This window comes from Chroicocephalus ridibundus, chromosome 2 (assembly GCF_963924245.1).
Source record: "Chroicocephalus ridibundus chromosome 2, bChrRid1.1, whole genome shotgun sequence".
Lineage (NCBI taxonomy): Eukaryota > Metazoa > Chordata > Aves > Charadriiformes > Laridae > Chroicocephalus > Chroicocephalus ridibundus.
In genome coordinates, this window is record NC_086285.1 from 91,922,052 (window position 1) to 91,944,871 (window position 22,820).

Genomic DNA, 22,820 nt, shown 5'->3' on the forward strand with positions numbered 1-22,820 from the left:
AGAAGAAAACACAGGGGAACACTTGCTGCAGACCAAACTCCACACTGAAAAGATTCTTTAGAATATTTTTCTGTTTCAGAGCTAAAGTGCCTCAGAGCTTTCCCTTAGAAGATTCCCCTCCCCACTGCCGAATTTAAATCACAAGAAATCTAATATCATAATGTCAAATAAGGTCACACATTTTCCTTAGAACTGAAAAAGCTACACCTGTACTGCAAAAATGTCTTCAGAACATCCTCATATTGGTATGATGTGGTGAATGCTGCAGTATTTTATGAAGAAAATGACTGGCAATCTGGTCTGGTTAACACTTTTGATCATTGTTTGCTTTTCTGTTTATTTAATAACAAAAAAAACCCCCTTAATTTGAAATGCTGTTATTAAAAAAACACTATTATATTGGTCTCTCAGCTCACTGTGTGCATAAGCTGGGCATTTCCATGACCAAAGTGATACAAAATTGCAAAAAAAGGATCTCTTAGAGAGCTGGAAAGTGGACCTCTACTCATCATTCCCATACTGTTTCTCTGTAGTTTCTTCCTTTTTGGATTTGAATGTATGTCATGTTTCTTGATATGCTGCTTTTAATATCTGTGTAATAGAATATGGCTCACCAGGGGAGAAATAGTTACCCTCTATAATCACTGGAAGGTTTTACCCATTTTTAGTCATTTTTATATTGCTGTTCTGCTGTTTCCTTGTTAACTTCAACAGTTTCTTTTTACAAGTATTTCTGTGTCGCTGCATCATCATTCCAATATTGCTAGTTGTTCTTGTGTTGAATAAAAATATGCAAAGTCTCATCTACTTTGGGATGAAAGGGCAGAACTTAAATGTTATTACTAATGGCATAAGCACAGGTAGAAATAGGGCGTAATTGTTTCAGTACTGGACACCACGAATGAGGGGCTCCTCCATTCTGGTTATCCAGAGTACTGGTGTTTTTCAGTCCAGGACTCCTGTTGGGCAGGCTCTTCACAATGTTCCTTGTAGCTGTTTCCAGTACGTGATTCAGTACATCTTCTGCTTCTTTAGCTACATTTGATAATCCCACACTGTCTGTGCTTGTGGGTAGGGCATAAAACGATTTCTTAAGAATAAAAGTTTGTGCTTCAGTTTAAGCTGCAAGCAATCCCCTGCATTTCTCCACTGTTGATGATACCATTCATCGGGGCTTATATTAGCAATACTGAAGCTCTAGCATAGGCAGGCAGCCACATCCTCTACTGTTTTAAGTACCATTCGCAGGACCTTCTCTTATCACAACTACTTAAATAAGTGCCTGTAAACAAAGCAGCAGCTGGCGGTCCATCCATCATAGAGTTTCCAGTGATGCCAGCACTGGGGAAGGTGAACTGCTTTGGCAACAGTAGGAAACCCCAGTAGCGTTGCTGGAGATGCTTAGAAATAACGCTACAGCCCAGGAGCGAGTTTGGTGTTGTGCTGAGTACAGTTGAGGGAGTCTTTTTCCATGCAGAGCCAAGCCTGAAAGTGACAAAGATACTCAAATTCACTGCAGATTATTAGAACTTCACCCAGGCATGTTGGTTGTATTGTGTCAACAACATTCTGTGTGTTCCCCTTTCACTGGTAAATAGTGGACTTCAGTCTCCATCGCTGTTTAATCTAATGCCTTTTCTCAGTACTAAACTCACTTAGAAAAGATGTTTTCCAGTTGCCAGATGGTTATTTTAACTAGGAAGTATTCTATCGTGTATGTTGCCAAAAGGCTGATTTCCATAGCTTACATGTGGTTTAGTACACTTCAACTCAGTGGAAAATAAACTGGTTTTTGAAGTGGCAAAAAGTGGCTCTCCCCAAAAGGGCAGTCTCACTAGACTTTGTGGAATTATTGCTGTACACTGTCTAAAGTCTGACTATGGTTAGGATAAGTACAGAGCATTGCTTTCTAGGACACTCATGAGCCTCTTGGCACAGCAAGCACTAGTGGAGGCAGGCTGGGTAGAAAAGTGAGCAGAGCCCTGCAGCAGGACCAGGGGAGCTGGCGCCATGAGTGGTCACAGGCAGCTCAGTCCTGTGTTCTGCGCCTCCTTCTTCCTCTAAAACAAAGTCAATAATACCTATGTAATGTATTTGGAAATTTTCTGGTGACAATGCCTGTGCAAGAGAAAGGTAATTTTTATCATCCTCAGGTGGAATAAATTCACTTTAGTTCAGTCAGTGCAGCTGTAAAGCTTTAGTTAAAGAGTTGGATCCAAGTCTTCACTCTAGGTCTGTGCAAGTGATTATGAAATTTCTATTATGGAAGAGATTCTAGAGATGAAATTAGGGTTTGTATTGTGAGACTAAAGAACAAGATACTCCTGGTCATATTACTGTGAGAAGTCTAGGAGGAAATCTGAAGAGGAAAAGGTTGTTTTGGGATGAGATACTGTTTTAATTCAGTTTTTGTTTTGTTTTGTTTTGTTTTGTTTTTTCAATCCTTATTTTATTAGGATTGTCAGGGGATTTCTTGCGTTCTGGACGATATTCTGCGCATACCATCAATGGTGCCTGGTCACCCTGGTCTCCATGGTCTCAGTGCAGTCGTGACTGCAGTAGGGGTATACGAAATCGCAAACGGGTCTGCAGCAATCCTGAGCCCAAGTACGGGGGACTTCCTTGCCTCGGCCCATCTCTAGAGTACCAGGAATGCAACATTTTGCCTTGTCCAGGTAAGAGTCAAGTGAAATGAGAGAAGTATGTGAAAATAAAATAACTCATCCTCAAGGCTATATTTTGCAATAGTTGTTTTTTGTGGGTTTGGGGTTTGTTTTATGTTTTGAATAAAACACACATCAAATTTACCTTTATAATGTAAGTGGATTTGGATAAGATACCCAAATGATGTCAGTCAGTTTATTGTCAACAATATTGATAGCTATGTCTTTTTTCACTTGTGTGACTTTGACTGTAAAAATACAATTTCAATAAGTAAAGTTATAAGAGAAAAATGGCATAAGAAATCTGTCAGGACATGAGAAATCTGGCCCATTCTTTATTTAAACTGAAAATATCAGTTTCATCACAGTGGTTGCTGGCATTAAATCTGTGCTAGCTTTTGAGCATAGAGAGCCTCCAGCATATAAGGTTCAGGACCGATCACCAAACTAGATGGTATCTCAAGTAGGCCATAAAGATTGTTCTTGGAATCTTGAGCGTCTCCTTCATTGAAAGTTGTTTTATGATTCTATAAAAAGGATTACAAGTAGAATATATGTTTTCAAGAAAGTACTTTGCTTTATAAATCATTGTTGTATCTTAGACATTTGGGGAAAAAACAAATCTTGGTTTCAGTCACCTCTCACCCGTCATAAAACAGACATCCAAATTCAGAGGCTTTTGAGCTTTGCAGAGGCTTTGTGGGAAAAGACAAGGGAAGGATATAGGAGAACACATGAAGAAATGAAAGTGCAATTGGAATAGGAGGAAAGAATTCAAAATACAAAATGACAGAGAGGAAGAAGGATAATGACTGAGAGACTCAGTTCTTTCCAGTATCAATAAGTAAATTTAGAAATAAGCTTTCATACATCTTTAATTGTATTAATTATGTATAACAGTGCTGCATATTTTATTATTGAAGACCTGGAGCTTTTGGCATTTATTCAGGTGTGGGCTTGAAGGGTTACTATGGCAATATACATATTACATATGTATAGGACACAATATACATATGTACTATAGTAATACATACATGTGTATGTGTCTTTATTTATGTCCATATATATATATATATATGGTTACAAGTTAAAAATGTGTTCCCTAAATCACGGACATGGTTTTTTTTCGTATGAGTATTTTGTCAAATCTTATCATTGCAGTGTTTTCCCTAAGCTTTGTAAGCCCTTTGACAGCCACTGTCCATTCTCTGCATCAGAATCTAAGCAGTAGATCTGTGCAGAAGACAGGGCTTCCCTTTCAGGACACAGTTTCTTGAAAAAAATACTTCCACCATGAATTGAACCTAAATGGTATATTTTGGCAGATATCCCCCAAACCTAGCAGCCCTGTGAGCGTTATGGCTGCTCACTGAAAGTGAACTTACCTGCAGTTTTATGGCTAATGGGAACAGTAGGATTGTTTGGCAACTTGAATGCCTCAGGCAGCCCCCTGAGGCATTCAAGCCTCCAGCTCTCCTGCTGGTGGGTCAGATCTGTTGGGAATCCCTGCTTAGGTCTAGGTGAAACCCATTGAGCCATCAAGGGTCTCAGAGAGGCACTTGGGCACAAGCCGGCACTTTCTGGTGAAATTTTCTTGCCGCATCCAAGGAAATAGCTTTAGATGCTCATTGTGTAGCTTCTCTATCAGGCAATGTAAGCATTTGAGGAGATGAAGGGAAGAGATTACATGTTTCTTTCTGAGTTTAGAGGCATGATCAGTGAAGGGTGGTCGTTTTCTACACCAGGCAGTGTGAGAGAGAGGTGAAAGGGAATCAGCAGAGAGCCAACAGTTGGCAGAGTATTATAAAATTGTGGCCCATTTCTTCACATTTGCACGGCCCCAGTGCGTGATCTAATTCATTGGTTCCTGAACTGCAGTCATAATGCCTTGCTTTTCTCAAATAACAAAATTATAAACAAATCTGTTTCATGTGGCTACACTGTTCATCTGTGAAAAAATTTGAAGGTTGACAGTAATGCATTAGGTCAAAGATTTAGGAGACCATTGTACCAACATGTGCAAGCCTCCCAAGGGACACCTGCAGTTGGTGAAGCAAGCTAGAACGTAGCTCCAAACGAGGAGGTGTCATTAGTTCTTTCTTCCCTTGCAAAGGGAATCCCTCCATGAGACACTGACTTCAACTTTGAAGCAGCTGAGTGCTGTGGTAGCTCACAAGCTTTAAGATACCTGATTGTATTACCATCCTGTAGTAACTGAATTACATTCATTAATTAGTCCCAGGTTATCTATAAAAAGGGGATAGATTTGTTGTTCATTCCTTGCTATTGTTTCTTAAATTAAGTGCTCTCTTGAATTTTGTTGGATTTTTTTCAAAGGTAAAATAAGTTAAAAGTTTTCAGAAGTGGTATTTTTAATTAGCTCTGCAGCTAGTACACTGTTACATTTTTTTGAAAGAAATTGATACAACCAGTAAAGCACCTAGTTATCCAGACCTAGGTTTGATGTAGGGGCCCTTGTTGTTTATGAGTTAGCCAATACCCAAACCTAAAATACATTAAGTTGTAAGGCAGAAGTTAAAATTGTGCTTTATGTAAAAATTATTCCCTCTGCTGCTGCCTCTGAATTTGAAAATATTTTTAAAGATCAGTTGGGATAAAGTATGGCAGGCCTTTCTGAAGCAAGAAGGGGTGTCCTAATATATCTGATAACTTTCTTCAGAGACAAGTTTCATTTTTCTTTTTAGTGGAAAGTAGATTTGAATAAAGATGTGGAGCTTGAATGAAGTATTTAGATGTATGATAGCCTGCGAGGAATCACAGAGTTCCTCAGCTACAAGACTACTGTTTGACAGTAATTAAGAAGAAATGTAAGGGGCTAAGTCAGATCCCAGATAAATCTGAAGGGAAAACATTGCGAGCGGTAGATGTAATTGATTATTTTATTTTCTTTGAGACATGGGAGAGTAAAAAATGATTGCAGAACAAGGCTTATCCATAAATTAGACCTGATTATGAATTTGTAGAAAGGGAATCATTTTTTATTTGGAAGCATACTGACAAAATTGAATTCTCTCTGTTTTTAATGAAAGTTGCAGAAAGTTAAATTGGTGGCTTAACGTGAACATCTCTTAGGTTGACATTCATGAGACCATGTCGAGTAAGGGGAGACATAAACAATACGTGGGTGAAGAACCTTTGGCCCAGGCCCACAGGTACAATCCTGGCAGACCCCACAGCAGGGAGGGTAAAAGCCAGTAAAAGAAACCATGGTCGGATTGCTTTTCAGCCTTCTTGTTAACCACTGTGCTAGGGACCAGATTTCATTTCCTCGGTGCTTATATTTAGGACAGCTATATAAAGTTGTTCTTACCCTAGCTATCCGAGTGAGTTTCTAAAATGTCCCTGCTAGGATCTGATCACACAGCCCTTGCAGGCGTTTATGAGAAAGGTTGGAGCGGGTGCAGATCTCATCGCGGTATTGACTATACCCTCCTCACATGGACTAGGCTGTAGATAGAGAGTAGGAGTAAACACGTCAGGCCCTTGTTGCCACTCTGAGCATCGAGGAGAAAAGCAGGGACTGCACAGTTCATTCTTTTCCCTGTAAGTAGGTGAGGTGCAGGCAGAAAGGCTAAGGAATGTGAGGAGATTCTGTTCTGGCCTCAACCTGAAAGTAATGGCCATAGTACTAGAAATAAATATGCAACCAAGAAGAATTTGATGCTTTCTAAGATTTATCTGAGCTCCCTCAGGGTAAGGAAGCTTCACCTGCTCCCTGCTGGTAACAGAACCATTTGGTTACAGTCCAGTCCAGTCATTAGCCTTTCAGAAATATTCTGGTTTGGTAGGAAAGGGTGAGGTGGCAGCCACAAAGAAGCCTTCCTGCTAGGGCAGGCTCAGGTTCTGTTTTGCCCCCTGTTCTGCTTATTGCAGACCGGATCAAACCCTTATGATATAAACTGCTGAAAAAGATGAGTGATGGAGAAATATACTGAGCAGTGCTCAAGTCACGCTGAAAGTCAATAGGACTTTAGGCTTCTAAAATGATTAATCTGGGCTCAGTATCATCCTGGAAGATACTGAGTGCTCTGAAGGACTGACAGTGAAAAAGCTCATGGAGCCATCAACGAGTGTACAAGGCTTTCTTGTCTCGTTAAGTGTCTTACAGCACCATTTTAAATGTACTTATTAATATATTAATAGCCAGTAATGTACGATTAAATGTGCTACTGGATCCCAGAACTTTATATTGAAGCCATCTAGAATCTACCTTCAGCAGCTACTATTAAATCTTTCTTGAGCCTGCAGGGAAGAGAGAAGCAGTGAAATTTTTCCCACAGCTTGTAGCAAAGTAAATGGTCCACTGACACACGGATTGATAGCAGTCACTGGGCAGATTGCATTTCGTTCATAGTATCTGAAGGCTGAATGTATAATAGTAAATTGAACAGTGCCAGAAAATTGCCAGAAATTGTACCCAGGCCTCGGAATGTGATTTCTCTGTATTGTACAAGTTTTAGAATGATCCCTCGTACAATTTTGCCTTTAACTAACTAGCACTCTCCCAAATAATCTGCAGAAATAGTTTGGGAGTCAGTGTAAGGTAGGACCTGTTCCCAGTACTCTGTTTCAATGGGGCCAAACTGCTTTGAGGGGCAGGGGAATTTTCACTGTTGTCTTGCACTAGCAAATTGTGCTTTGGCCCTGTGCCTCAGCCCCTTTTTTTATGGCCCAGAGATGTGGTGAATAGAGTTGAGCTGGCAAGCACTGAACAGCCTCGATAACTATGGAAAGGATCTGTGAATACTCGCTGACGTTTCTATTTTCTTTGAGTTACAAATACGTGGTCAATATGAAAAGAAAGGAATCTATAATAATCAGGAATATTAGAGTTTTGTTATCCTTGGGGGCTTGTGGGATATTTACATTATGAAGAGAAACAGACGATGAAGAGAAGCGCTGTTTCAACAGTAAGTTCTGCAAATTTACAAAATTCACAGGAATTTACTAATTAAAGATTTGTTTGCCTGAAAATAATAACAACCAAACGTAAGGAATTCTGTCCTAGTTCACAATATTACATGTCTTCAGTAATTACTCTAGAAAAAGTCAACTTTTTCTTCATTTTTGTTTTGCTTTGTTTCCAATTGCCTTGTCTTTTATTCTTTTGCACATAGGGACACTTGGCCGATGTGCCTTAATTAGGAGTTTAAAGCACAGCTACGTGAACACCATTGAGTAGCATGAGCTGCAGGAGTTCCTGTTCCCTCTTCTCAGAGCATAGTGGTGGATCAGAGGGAAAGGACAGTTGCCTTCTCTTAGAATTGAAATTCTGATACTTCATGACAATATTTTGGGATTTTACCAGTTTCAAATTTTTGTTATAGTAGTTTTAGTTTGGTTTAGTTGGGACATTTTGTCTGAGAAGAACTGAATAAATTCATATATCACACAGTGTGCTAATAACAATAAAGAGTTCCAGATACACAAAACTCCCTGAAAGACTGTTTAAGTTATTTATGTGTGCCCTAAAGCTGGTTATTTCTTGTTTTGGTTCGGGTTTTTTCTTCTATTTTTTTTTCCCCTTGCAGTCATACTTGGCCACAAGGAAACAGGAATATATGTAAAAGAATGGACAAAATTTATCCTGCAGTAACTTCATAAATCAGGGGAAAAAATTTACCCTGATCCAAGAAAGCTTGTCTCTGAGGCTGCTGAAGCCCATCTCTCCACACACATTGATCTCTTCAGGCTGCTTCTGTAGCCAGTGAGGAGGGGGCTGAACTGTCCTTTGGAAGCAACTGCTGCTTTTCTAACTTAAGGGTCTGGGTTACAGACTTAAACTGTGGTTGATCCTTAGATTTTGTTGTTGTACTTTCTGTAGAAGAATTTGTTTGCCTTCCGTGCTTCTGCACTGCACTATGTTGACTGTTTTCATCCAGCATTTCTTTTATGAGTAAAAGGTACCTGTAGCATCACAGAAACAAGACTTTGCCTTTGCAAACTATGATGTAAAAATCGCTCTTTCCCACGCTCAAACATGCAACAACATCCCACAGCATTAGGAAAAAGCAGTGGGCTAAGTGATGTGGAATGGGATGATCCCCAGGTGTCTGGAAGGGAGCAGTACTCTCTTGGGTCTGTAGGCTGCAGAACACCCAGTGCCCCTGGATTTAACTGTTACTCAGTGACTGGGAAGCACGCCGTCTGCATTTCAGTGTGTGGGAAGGGATACTGCCCCTCCATTTGCACTCCTTCATGCGTATGAGGAGGCCAGAAAAGACTGGCCTCTCAACATTTTTTATTCTCTTTCGCTACACTTTCAAAAAGATGAGCAGGAAAAGTTATAAACCTAAAGGCATACACCAAAAAAACCTCCAAATATTTTTTTTTTGTTGTTTAAATTTGAAATGAGACCAGGCAGTATATGAAAGAGCCTGCAATCCTATCTGTGTTCTCATGAAAGCAGGTGAGGACAGTGTGTCTGCCCACGCTTCCTTCCACTTCCTTGTAAAACCCAAAGTGTATAGCAGGGTATCCAGTTTACTTAATTGTGTCTTGGAAATTCTCCAGTAGCGTAGATGTTTTATCATGTCCCCAGGAGATCCCATTTCTGTACGCTGTTTCTCCCTAGTACATCCTCTTCCCTATGGTTTTTTTTTCATTATAATGAAGAAATATTTATTAACCACAGCAACAGCCAGTAGGCAAAAAGTTGTTCGCTTTACTGCAAAGGAAAGAGCATTGTTTGAGAGCCCCCTGCTAGCTGAAGGGTGCCTTCTTCCAAAAGGGACCAACCTCAGTAGTTGTCAGAAAACGTAAAGACTCTTGCTATCTTTCATTGTGGAACTGCTCTAACGACTTTCTTTTGTCCAACAGCTCTACAGAACTGTTATGTAAAGAGGCTGTAGTAACTGGAACTTTCCTTGCAGCTGTGTATTTTTCCTCCTATAAGAAGCAGAAACAACATTAAGGGCTCCATGACAAAAGGAAAAAAGGAAAAAAAAGCCCAGATGGTGCTGTGTTGCTAAGCAACTTTAAAGGAAGATGAAAGAAACCACAGAGCTCTATTTAGGTCTTGTAAAAACTCAAGCAGTAAATACCCACTCCTTTGATCTTATTTAACCGTGATGATGCTTTATCATCCTATGTTGCTGAGAAGGAAAAGTTCTGGGGACCAATAAAAGAGGTAGTTATGATAGTCCTTGAAAGGCCTAGAGGTTTAGGATGGCAGCCTGTCACTAAGTAGTTGCTAAGAAAAACAGTTATAATTACACTGTCCAGCTCAACCATGATCAAATGTAACATTGTCTGTTATATTATGTCTGTCCTTTCCCATCTTCACCAGACCCACTTCTCCCTTTACTTCCACAGTTGTATAATACAGCCATGATCACTGCTGTTGTGGAACACGGTGACATTCTTGGATGTCACATCGGTCTCTGTGTTCTCGGCCACCTATAGATAGATGGCAGATGGCAGTTTCAAATGCATTCACATTTGTAATTCTCACTCCGGTCCATTGAAAAATAAGTAGAAAGTGTTGGGGGGTCACTGTCTCCATTACAGTGAACAAGCCACAGGTAATGTTTGCAGACAATTTGTTTTCTGTCTAGGCAATCTCAGGCTGTCATTCTCTTTCATGGAGGTCTGTACACTGCAGCAGGAATGCCTCTGATTGTTCACTTCAGCAAGTCAAGGATGATTTTAAATTAAAAAAAAAAAAAAGAAAAAAGGGAGTATCTGGAAAGGTAAAGCCTTACTATCACATGAAATTAATAGTTTAGGTAACAGCTTCTGCTTCTATTTGACATAACTTAAAAAAAAAAAAAAAAGAGGCAAGTTCTGAATAAAGATACCATGTCTTGAAATTGTTATAAAATTGCACAGTATATTTCACCTGCACTGAAGACAAATAACCTGTGGCTTTCATAGATATGAGCTTGCATAATACTACATTAACAGAGTTATCTCAGGCAAAGAGACATATTTGTTTTCCAGTGACTATATGAATAAGAGAACGAGTCAAGCACTCTACAGAGATGAGTACTTATTTATGATAGGTAGTATAAAACTCTCTCATACATCTGTATAGCTAGATGATTTGGCTGATAAATATATCCTGGAAAAAAATGTAGCGATCATTGAATTCCTTAATAATGGTAATAATTTATTTAAATGACATACTTGGGATATAGTACCAGATTCCACGACTCCTGTCTGTCCAATCAGGCTATTCAGAGGCCAGATAGATTACCTACAAAAGTTTTTTACAGCTATTGTTCTTAGCAAGGAAGGGCCAACTCCATGCTTTCTGGATTTATAGGATAATGTTGCAAAAAATACAGAGAATGAAATGTTGTGTATTCAACAACTTCACTTACAGGATTAGTTAATAGCCTTGGGTATGCACTAGTGAATTACCTGTTTGATTAGCAGTTGTGAACCTGAGGGTATGCTGTATCTGAAATTACATTCAAAAAGGCATGTATAAGTTTTAATATCAAAATAACCATATTCTCCTAGCTCATTTTCTAACTGTTGCAACGTTTGCATAGAAATCATTCTACTCCACTGACCAAGTGCGTTTGTGATACACAGTGCTACCAAATCAAAATATTTTTTTAAAGTTCTACATCTTCATCTAAGAGAGAATTTAAATGCAAATACTGCAGAGATATTTTCATTGTAAGTTAATTTTTTTTCAGATTTGTAACCTCCTTTTTTTTGGTAAGAGATAATTGGGGAATAGCATTTCAATAAACCAGTGGAAACTGGTTTACTTCTTGAAAGGCTGTTTGATTAATTGAACAGAAAGGATCAAAAGGAGTCATTTTGAAATGCTTGATGAATGTTTTGGAGACTTCGGTGACAATCAATTGTTTCAACAAACCATGAAGTAAAGTCTTGCAAGGAATGTCTTAAATGAATGCACAGTAAAAATTGTGTACAGAAGATGTGTCCTTACCTCGTAGTTTTAAAAGCAGGCAATAATGAGTTTCTGTCTTGTGTGGTAAAATGCCCACTGCTGCTGTGAGTGATGGGAGAAAAAAAGGCAAAACTTCTGCTCAGTTTAGGGTCCTGTCATAAACCAAAACTTTACTGGCACATGGCCTTTATTATACTTAGAGTCTCATCTATTAGTGTTGGTTGAATTGCACACGATTTCTTTTAATCAGCTGCAGACATGGTAAATTGTTTCCTTACTTAAGTATTAAGAAAGCAAGTGATAACACTTTAAATAGAGATTTGAAAATAAATTTATTTTTTGTGGGATATGAACATTTTGAAAGTTTAGGTTTTTGTTGGTTTTTTTTTTTCAAAAAAAAAAAAAAAAACTGAAAGAGAAATGAACGAAATACTGAGATTCTTCGCAGAGGGAATGCTGTCCCTGGGAGAAGTACATCTGACTTTGTCATGTGGCTGCAGATAGGAAGCCTTTGGCAGATGGGCTGCAATATGGCCATAAATGCCAGAAATACATCCTGAGGCTGCAAAGGAGCCAGTCCAGTGCAGGCAATGAGGCGAACTTTTATTAGAAGCCCGTCTAGTGTCCATCTGAGCCATCTGAGAAACGGAGCTCCCGTCAAAACCAGCCTACGTTTCAGAGCAACCTTGTGAAAGTTTGAAGAACAGTATGACATGTTTGAATCAGTAAATGCTAATGGGGAAAAAAACCTGAAATTATTCTTCAACAACCTGTGTTTGAAACTTTAAGTGGCAGCTCCTTTTTGTCATTCATCTGTTGCTTTTTTGAACTACCACCATTGTTCTGCTGCTGGCATCTATGCTAGAGCTACATTAAGATTGTAACATTATATTGGCCCACCAAACCCTACAACTGTGTTAGATCAATTGAAATGGGTTGTAGGGTTAAGGCAATCTCACCTAGGTTGTGAAACAAAATCTCGATTCCTCAGTCTCTGTTGGTATTATTGGGCTAAGTTTTAATTTATGAGTAAAAATTGACTTTGAGCTTGTAACATGTCTACTAAACAAGCTTTGGTGAGAAAAGAGTTTTAACCCTAAAGCTATTATGGTACCCACTGAAAATGTCTTATATAGATGAGTAACTTTGTTAGACTTCCTCGCATACCAGGGGCTTTTAAAATATGAAACTTAAATTGCATTGTGGTAAGATTGAATTTGTGGGCCTTTGTTCAGTGGCACCTAAAAATGTCCAATAATTTCAGGAGGCCATGAATTAGATCCACAGAATATGAGAAAGATGGGTTGGATTATGCCGTGTCACACATTAACTTGGAACAATATGATATTTTGTGTCTTCTCAGTGGATGGAGGCTGGTCTTGTTGGTCATCTTGGTCAAAGTGCTCAGCAACTTGTGGAGGAGGGCATTACATGAGAACCCGCTCCTGCACAAACCCAGCACCAGCATATGGAGGAGATATCTGCCTTGGGCTGCACACTGAAGAAGCACTTTGCAACACACAGCCGTGTCCAGGTATGACAAATTTATTATTTAGGAGCAAATAATTTCTCTCCCTTATTAAGTGCACAATCGGCTCTTACATGCCACAATCACAGTAAATCAAGTAATAGCAGGATATAGCCTACAAGACACCGCCTCCTACCTCCCCCTTAAAAATTAAAATTAATGTTACTAGGGTCTGGGTCTGGATAAACTAAAATTGTATAATATTTCAAGTGGATCATGAAAACTGCCTGGGAGACTTTTAATAACAATATCACAAAGAAGTGCATTTGTTATAACACAAAACATTCACAGCAAGCAAATTGCTGAGGTTAATATTCAACAACATGTGTTATCACAAGGTCCTTCAAGTAGATAATGTTTGCCCTGTTTTCATATAAAACACAGAGCTAACCTTGATTCTCTTTGTAAAATACCCTCGGATGTTAAGGAGCAGGGACTTCATCTTTTTAAGTGACTGTGGATTACTTAGGAAATAGAATGCGTCATCACTTCTGCGAGTCGTATGGTATTATGGATCATGACTTTTGCTGTAACTTTGACTCTGCCTTTTGACCTATATTAAAGGAAACTAATTTTTTTTTCGTGAACTTTAAGTGAGAAGTACAAAGTAAAACCACACAAAACCATATAAAATCATTAGTGAAAAGCCAGTGGGAAAATTTGGTTTCATTTTTTGCTGATTAATGAATTACAGGCAACAGCAACAGGAAATAAGCAACTCTGATGCCACATTGTATTGCTTGCTTCACTGAGAGCTCCTAGACTTCAAGTTTTCTGCTCATATAATGAGGTTGTGCATGTGAAGGCACAGTTTGAATTTATGGATTCTATTACCTGTTCTGAACTACAGTTTAAGTTAATTTCCTTTTCCAGGCACTGCATGTCTTGCAGCAGAATAAAAGTACCTACTTTGTCAAAATTAAAGCAGATGCAGCACTTTGTATTGTGTTTAAAAAACCCCCAAACATAGAAATAAGTAGATGATTTGATTTTTCAAGACAAATAGTGTATATTTGTATGTAGACGTTACATAGCTGCCTTGGGATCCTTGAGGCATCTTTAAAAGGTCAGAACTGGCGCATTCATTGTGCTAGTATTGTAGCTATTTCTCTTGTTGCACATTTATTTTCTACCATCATTTTTCTAGAAATGACAGTTTGCAAACGTTTATAAATAATTTCTTCATTTTATTTTGACCTGATTGTTACCCAAATTTTTGAGTAGGTGGAGGGTGGAGGAGGAAGAGTTCCGTTTCATTTTGGTTCGAGAAAGTGAAAACCTTTATAAAGCAATAAAATTTCAGAGGGTGAAGTGTTTTTCTCACATTCTGTGATGTTTTATTAATATTTCAATCTCACTGAAAATTTGCGATAGCTTTTTGAAACAACACATCATCAGCTAGCTGTGAGAATAGCCCTTGCCCCATGTTTATGATGCAGATTGCAGACTTTTTTTTACTGCTCTTATTTCGCATTGGTATGGGACAAAAATAACGGCAGTGCTACACACGTCAAGTTTGGGCAGACTCCTGCATCCCTGCAGAGCCATTTGCTTGTGATGAGGATCCTGGGGCCAGTGGTTCCTGCTTGTGCTGATCTGGAAGTACCATTGGTGACATTTGCTGCTTGAGTGACATGTTTAATATAGGAAGGGAAGAGTAGTGACACCGGGAATCTTAAGTACAACCAACCAACACAGAAATGCATATGCAAAAATGGAAATTATTTATAATGTTTCTTAAGTTGTGAAAGGAGTACAGATTTCTTGGCATTTGAAATAGTACTACTTTTTTTTTGGCCAAACAAAACTAGCAGAAAACTAAAATTTCTGGAATCCTGATACTAAGGATTTTTTGAGGATATGGAGGGTTACTGAAACTATGCAAGGATGCACTTAAAACAGTGAGAAAACCAACAGAAGAAAGAAAAATGTTTAACTGAGCTCTGTCTTATACTATACATGCCAAACTTAGAAGACTCCTATGAAGGCAAGACTTGTGTGTTCCTTGTAAGAAAGCTGAGCTCAGTAAACTCACAGCACCTCATGGGAATGAGATCAATTCACTTCATTTAAGGAAAATATTCTGAGATCACACAGGCATGAAATAAAAATGTCTTAATCAAAAGTCCATAGGCAGAGGAAGAAATATAGAGAAACAACAGAAGCCGATAATGAACTGAACGGGGAAGAGAAGATGAGAATACTTGATGAGATCTCTTCTATCTACAGCAAACACATGGACCCAAAATAACAAAAGCTAAAAAAAAAAAAAGTCTGCAAGATACTGTTATTTTTGTGGTTAAATAAATATCCTGTTTCAGACCTGGAATACATACTCTTATAGCTCTCATTGCTACTTGTTAGGTATATAAATAAAAGACTGTCATTGTCCACCCTAACGACCTAGACTGGAACTATCTCCATGACAATCACTCTTCCATTCACCACTGCAGAATCCCCCTGGCTTCTCACTTACACAAACACAGGCCATGGCAGAAGCCAAAGCCATAATACGTCTGAGACAAATTTACCATCACGCTCTAAATTTCAGAGAGATTTGCCCAAGCCAAACTGCCTTCGTTTTATCGTAATGGAAGGGCTGTCCTCTACTAGTTTGTGGTAGCTGGGGATGGGACCTTCTGTCATAATTGAGAAATACAGGTTATTTCTCTCTCACTGGGTTGTACTTCAAGCATTTAATTGCAGCACCTGCGTGTGTGTCCTTCTCTGCCTGTTGCAGACAGCTGGTCGGAGTGGTCCGAGTGGTCCGACTGCGACTCGTCGGGCCTCCAGTTCCGCGTTCGTCAGTGCGTCATTTTGTTTCCCGTGGGCAGCCAGTGCACGGGCAACACCACGGAGAGCCGAGCCTGTGCTTTGGATTCCAACTTTATACCAGGTGAGATCAGCCTGCTCGTCGCAGGATTAGTGAAATCTCTCAGTGTTTCAGGAGCGAGGTGTAGCATTGTCCCACACCGCGCTGTGCAGAGCCGAGAACTGGAACAGAGCTTGCCTTCTGGCAGCCAAGGCGTGCTGGTCTACTATGTAGAGAAGATGTTGCCAGATCTGGTGTCTTCATGAAAATCTGCCTCATGGCACCGAGTGCTGTGGAGCTGTCCTCGCTGTCACCACCTGGGACTTTGGTTAGTCACCGTCACAGCATGCTGCAGGTCCCTCCCGTCCTAGTTGGTAGCCGAGTGCAGGGATGGCTGTAGACAGCTAGGAGAAATAGTTTCCTTTTTACTTTCGTTTAAGTGGTTTTGAGACTTTGGGGGTATTAGAGAAACATTCCTCTAGGTTTTGTGATTTGTATATACAAAAGTGGGTGCTAATGTACTTAATCTGGAAATCATTTTACAGAGTCCCTTAAATTAGTAACTGCTTAGATAGTCAAATACTACTAACTCAGGTCCTTATCTCCCCCATGACCGCTAAGTATCTGATGGATAGTCACATCATGTATTATTCTATAGCATTTGTCAAAACTCATGACTGTACTCTTTTTTTTCTTCATTTTTTTATTTTTTTTAAATCATAGCAGTCATTTAAATCCACACATCAGTATGGGTGGCCACATTGCATTACTGTTAACAGTCATCTTTCCATCTGTGTACATTAAAAAAAGCTAGCAGTCTATTCACAGAGAAATTTACATTTTAATGTATCATTTGAAATGTAATTATGTTTACTCAATGAAGCAACCTTTTTTTTCTGTGACTATGCGGTAAAATATAGTACTATATAACAAAGAAATCAACACATTTAAATACTGTTTTTATGGATGGCGCATAATGCTTAGACTCCCAAGTACTATTTTTCCCTCCAAAACCAGTGTAAAAAATGACAGTGTGAAAGCAAAACCTCCTACATTGTATTTTTCCCTTTTTCGCAGGCTTTTGAAGAAGTGCCATTAATATTCACATTCTGTGAACCCCCGGCTTAATCCCATATAAGCTCTACATCTTGTTTTGGAAAGTAGGCTTTTGCAGAATCTGAAATGAGCCACCTCTTCTCTCGCCCTTCTGGTTCGTTTGCCACTCCTCCTCAAATTACCCATATCACAGCAGATAAGGTCGTGCCCGTTACACTCACCGTAGGGAAATGAGCTCGCTTTCTTGGGGTTGCTTAGCTCGCTTTCACTCCTCCAGGTCCTCTGACTCAGAGCTTTCTCCCGCTCTCCCTCCCTCTCAACCTCTCTTTTCTTTTCTAATTCACCTCCCACCTTTCCTCAGCTAGCGTTGCTGGCTTGTCCACCCTCATGTTGTCTTCTCCTCCTCCTGCTTACCTTAGCTCTGTTCCTCTACAGAACTCAGTATATAGAGTGATTCCAGCAGAGTGCAAAAACGACTCCTCGTCATTGCTGCTGCTGTGTTTCCAGAGTTAGTCCTTGTCAACATTAACTTGCAGAGTTTTATGGTTTTCTGGCACGTTTTTTTCTGCTTTTTGTTTGGATTGTGAATTAATAGTCTCAGCCAGCCAAAGTATGCTCTCAGCCTTTAACTCTGTGAGAGTGCTGTTCCGCCAGGTCTGATACTTTCTCATTTTGAAAATAGTATTGATTTAGCATGTGAAGAAAGGTAAAAAATTGTGATCCCTTTAGCAGTAGCTGCATGTGGATCATCTTTTGGCGGTGGAGAGCCTACTTTGTTAATTCCTTACACAGAAGCTATTGCATACCTGTGGTCATCATTGCTGCCCTCCTCTGATCTGTTTTTAGTTCTGCATCCTTAGATGGAAAAACCAGAGCTGCACACAGCGTTCGGGGTGTGGACAACGCATGGATTTGTGAAATGTCATAATGCTGATATCCTGTCCTATTCACTAGTGCCTTCTTGGTAGTACCTAGCATTTGTTTTGCCTTTTTGATTGCTTCTGAACACTAAGCTGGTATTTTCATGGAACAATTTGTCATAACCCCAGTCTCTCTCAAGAGTAGTAACGGTCAGTTCACAGCCCATCATTTTATGTGTGGAACTAGGATTGCTTTCCTCTGTGTGTATCGCTTTCCACTGATCTGCATTCTGTTTCAGTTGGTATTTTATTGCCTAGTTTTGTAGGGCCTTTTTTCACAGCATGCCCTTGTCCATGCTACCTTAACTTTGTATCATCAGTGAACTTCAGAACCACATTTGCCTCCTGCTTTGCTAGCTCTGCTGAAAAGCCTAGGTATCTCCACTGTAAGAACTAGGCACATGGTATTACCCTGTTTTCTGTCTTTTTCCTCATCTCCCATATCTACTTTGTTGCTTGAAAAAACTTTGACAAGGAACTTAAAAGCTGTTTTGAAATCCAGGTAGGCTCTGTCAGTTACCTCACCAATATCCACCCTTTCAGAGAGGTTCAAGAGATTTGTTAGACAGCACTTCCCTCCACAGAAGCCATGGGCCTGAAGTAAAGAGTGGGAAAAGGTGATTGCCAACAGACTTGTACTCAATATTTATTCAGAATGCTTCCGAAGTCAAAATGGTAAGGATACAGGCTGGAATGACATTTTATTAGTTTACAGTTGAGACCCATGAAATTGGCAGTCATCTTTTTTGAAGACTTGTAAATTCCCACTTTTCACATTAGTGCTAGATGTGACTTCTAGAAGTAATGAGCCCATTTGAACACAAGATAATTAAACTCTCATTAATTTTACTATTCAGAAAATCACCGCTTTCTCAACATGCTTAAACTCCACGAAGAATGTTTTCATGCGCACTTCATCTTTTTAATTCCAGAGATGGTTTGAGGCAAGAATTAAAAATATGTTGCTGCTTTTGCTTGGGAAACTAAGGAACCTGAAGATGTCATCAGACCTTTTTGTTAATTGTACCACATAGTCAAAATCTTTTTTACTTTGGATTTGGAGTAAATGTAGTAGAATAAATTCTTAAATCCTTACTATGTTAATCAAACTAGTAGTTCTCCGTAATATTTTTTCTCCTTGGCATAAGCAGTTTATTTATTTTTCTAGAAATATCAGTGGCACGATCCAGCAGCATAGAAGAAAAACGATGTGGAGGTAAGCTTTTCAACTCTAGATGTGTATTAAATGCTGAAATATTGATTCCGCATTTTTTCCTTTTGTTTCACCTTTTGCACTCTCTCTTATCCTACCTTCTAAACACTGCATTCTATTATTTACACTTGTGCAGAAAAGGAGATGTAGTTACTACAGGATTTCTCATTAAATACCCATCTGCTGTTGCTGACCTTTGAGACAAGAACATGCATTACTGGATGTTTGTATTTTCTTCTTTTTCAGTACAGCAGTCAGCCTTGTCTCAAACAGAAATTCCTATTATAAGCTAGTTGTCAGTAGGTCAAAATTTGCAAAGTTGCTCCACCTTTTTCAGGATAATAATTTCACAAACCTCTTTGGGACTCCACACAAACAGCAGAAAGCCAGCCTGCTAACCCATTTAAAGCTCCGACTGTATCTGGGACTCATTTTCAGCTTTGCTGCCAAAGACAAAACTAAAAAGTAAAAAAAAAAAGTTCCATTCCAGAGAGTCCTGATGATAGCAAAACAAATCCTGAGAGAGAAAACTGTAAAAAAAAAAAAAAAAAAGAAGAAGAAGAAGAAAAAGAAGAAGAAAAAGGAAAAATGACTGTTTTTTTGTGCTGAGCTATCACGCTTAGTCTGTGTCGTCATGGTAATAGCTCTGACCGGTTCTGCTATTCTTCCATGCACAGATAAGCTGCATTTTTAACCTAATAAAGGACAATGAAAACACAGAGGTTATGCAAGGGTACTGTTGTGCATGGTAACTTGTTATGGGAGCCAGGATAATGTGATATGATTTTTTTCTAATTAGCAGTGTTACTCGGAAAACATTTTGCCAAGTTCTGCAACAGTGGGAAACCCTCGTAAAAGTGTAGAAGGATATTTCAGTGATAATTTATATACTGGGGCAGTCAGTCTAGTCAACTAAATATTAGTTTGTGTTTCTAAATACCCAGTAGGCATGTAAAAGTCCTACCTTCGGCATTTGCAGAAAATGGGAACCATGTGCTGTCCCATTTTACTGTATTACAGTGAAAAAGGTCTAACAGATGTTTTTCAGACTAGTGCCAGTCTTTCAGATTAAAATGTTTCATTTGTGCATTTAGGCAAGCCCAAACAAATATTCAGTAATGTTAAAATGAAAGCTCCAACATGAACTTCTCACTGATACTTCTTTCCTAATCAAAAAGCACAGTTCCAGTTTGAAATAACAATGAAAACCAGTTTTCGAGCTAATTTTGAGCTAATCCTACTGGTGCCACATCTGACCTGTTATCTCTGTTCCGTAACATCAGGGGATGATTGTGCTTTAGATTCCCTTCTACAGTTTCACTCGGCAATGAGCTGTTTTAATCCTTGCGTAGGTGGTGAAGTTCCCCCATCGTCTGATCCCATAGTATCTTTGAAGGGCAGAGCAGACAGGAGAGTGCTGGGGTCTGAGCTGTTGACTTTGGAGACTCTCTGGCTGTTGTGGGTAAAAGCACGCTGAGCTTTAAGGAGTCTCTGTCTCTCCCCGCTTCCCATTTTCCTTTAAAACACTACTATTTCTTCCTCACCCCACCCTTACACATGGAAGAAACTCTGAAGGCTGGAGAAGGGAATGAATTTGCTATATATCAAAGATACAGAAACAGTGAGACCCAGCAAGAATCAAAGCAGGGGATGGAAAAAATGTATGCCACTGCTTCTGGGACGTGCACCAAATAAAGGGGATACAGAAAACATTTTAGGGAAAGCAGGACTGTGATTCAAAGATAGCAGGGTTTTGTTAGTTCTGCCACAAATCACTGTGTAAAAGAAAGAACTAGAAGAACAGCAGAGGAGATGATATTGTATTTTGCTGAAAAAAAGTGATGTACGTACATTATGTGCATAATTTATATATAACAAGGCATTGTTATACAGTCTGAAGAAAAATTTTGCTGAACTATTCAAACATGCAAAATGCAGTTCATTCATCTGTTATTTGGATTCTGAACTTGTTTAAGCGTCTTTCAAAAAACTCAGTCTTAATACTTAGAGAGATATATGGGTATCCAAGATTCTTATAATGATCCCTTCAGGGAAATACAATGCATTTGCTACCGTAGGGATAAACCATTGCAATTGAGATGTTCCTGGGAAACACATGAAATTTCCCTTATCTTTACTTGAATCAAGCGCTTGTCTACATTTTTCCCGAGCTTAAGCTTTTATTGCCACTTCCTTAAAAATTTGATCGTCGTTTTCTCTCCACTCTACAGAGTTCAACATGTTTCATATGATCGCAGTGGGATTGAGTAGCTCGATACTTGGTTGCCTTCTTACCCTGCTTGTTTACACTTATTGCCAACGATATCAACAACAGTCCCATGATGCAACTGTCATCCATCCGGTGTCACCAGCTCCTCTAAATACCAGCATTACCAACCATATCAACAAACTGGACAAATATGATTCTGTGGAAGCCATCAAGGTGAGAAGTGGGTTGGGAGCTCCATAATGCACAACGTATATGGTCCTACACAACAGTTCCGCTGTTTCAAAAGAATTCTACTTGCTCATTTTCTGCGGTGGTGTTTGGACTCAAATTATGCTGATTGTTAAGGACAAAAATAGATTTCACTTGAAGCATTGTAATTACAGATCCTTTCCTTTGTCAATCCCTATTACACAGGAAGTTAGTTTTTGTGTGCATGTATAATTTATACAGCAGCAGCCTTTCGTGGGAAGAAACAGACCACTCAAGTTTGGGTTTGTGGGATTTTTTTCCTAATTGTGTTCCCTCGTGGCTTGTTCAAGAAGTAAATAGAGCCGTTAACAGTCATCATGACATATATTGAAGATAATCCTTTGGCTCCAATGACATGGTGTCAAGGGCACTGTTCATCTTCCTGCACTGTGTTTATACAGGAGATGTATCTGGTGAATATATTCTGGGTCAGACTCTCAGCTAGTGTTCATACTCAAAATACTCTGTAAATGAGCAGTACGGATTTACATTAGCTGAGGGTCTGGAGTGGAATCTGTATCATATGATCATTGCTCCCAAACAGCTATTTTCTTTTTATGACCTTTTAGAATAGCTCTGCTTTTCAGACCCACTGAATTAAGGAAGGATGGGCATTCTGAAAATATCTAGCTCAGTATCTGCAGATTACACGGTTTATTCATGCAGATGCAAAGCTTTTTGTAAATGAGGAATTTTCTTAAATCCTACCTGGATAATCCAGTTTTTAATTTCTACGTTTTTCTTTCTAATTAAAGACATTTTAAAGAATTTCATTTAAAAATGGCAAGAAAAGTCTAGATTTTGTAATCAACGGTGGAATATGTACCTAATTTAAAGCTTTTCCAAATTCCATTAATCATCTCTCTGGATAGCTACAGAAACCAAAAAAAACCCTTGAAAATTCTAAATACCCATATAACTTTTTAAAAAACAGGATTTACGCTCTTAAGACCTTCAGATATTTCTCCTACATATTGCATTTGAAAATTAAGGAATTAATGCAGTAAAGAAAAAATAATTCTTATTCAGTAAAAAGATAATGAGTGAATCATTCTGGTACGAAGAACTGAATATGTATGATTAAAAAGTATTTTTAATCATAAAATTAGTTTTATAATACTGGGGGAAAAGTGCCTGGCTTTACTTTATTGAGTAGCGTTGCTTTTTGTAGGAACGTTATTATGTAAGCAGATACATGCAAATGCAAGTTTTTGTAAATGTGCAGGTATTTCTCAATGCATTTTTGACTGACTTACTGT

At 38.9% G+C, this 22,820-nt stretch overlaps 1 protein-coding gene across 4 annotated transcripts in view; it reads left to right on the forward strand.

Moving 5' to 3' along the window:
* The window catches only part of SEMA5A (semaphorin 5A), a 350,644-nt gene that overhangs the window by 323,266 nt on the left and 4,558 nt on the right, over positions 1-22,820 (forward strand). For all 4 annotated transcript variants that reach the window (XM_063326183.1, XM_063326186.1, XM_063326184.1 and 1 more), the window contains 5 exons: positions 2,457-2,675; positions 12,917-13,087; positions 15,822-15,977; positions 19,038-19,085; positions 21,314-21,525. In XM_063326183.1, the coding sequence (XP_063182253.1) occupies positions 2,457-2,675; positions 12,917-13,087; positions 15,822-15,977; positions 19,038-19,085; positions 21,314-21,525 (806 nt within the window). The remainder of the gene's footprint in view (positions 1-2,456; positions 2,676-12,916; positions 13,088-15,821; positions 15,978-19,037; positions 19,086-21,313; positions 21,526-22,820) is intronic.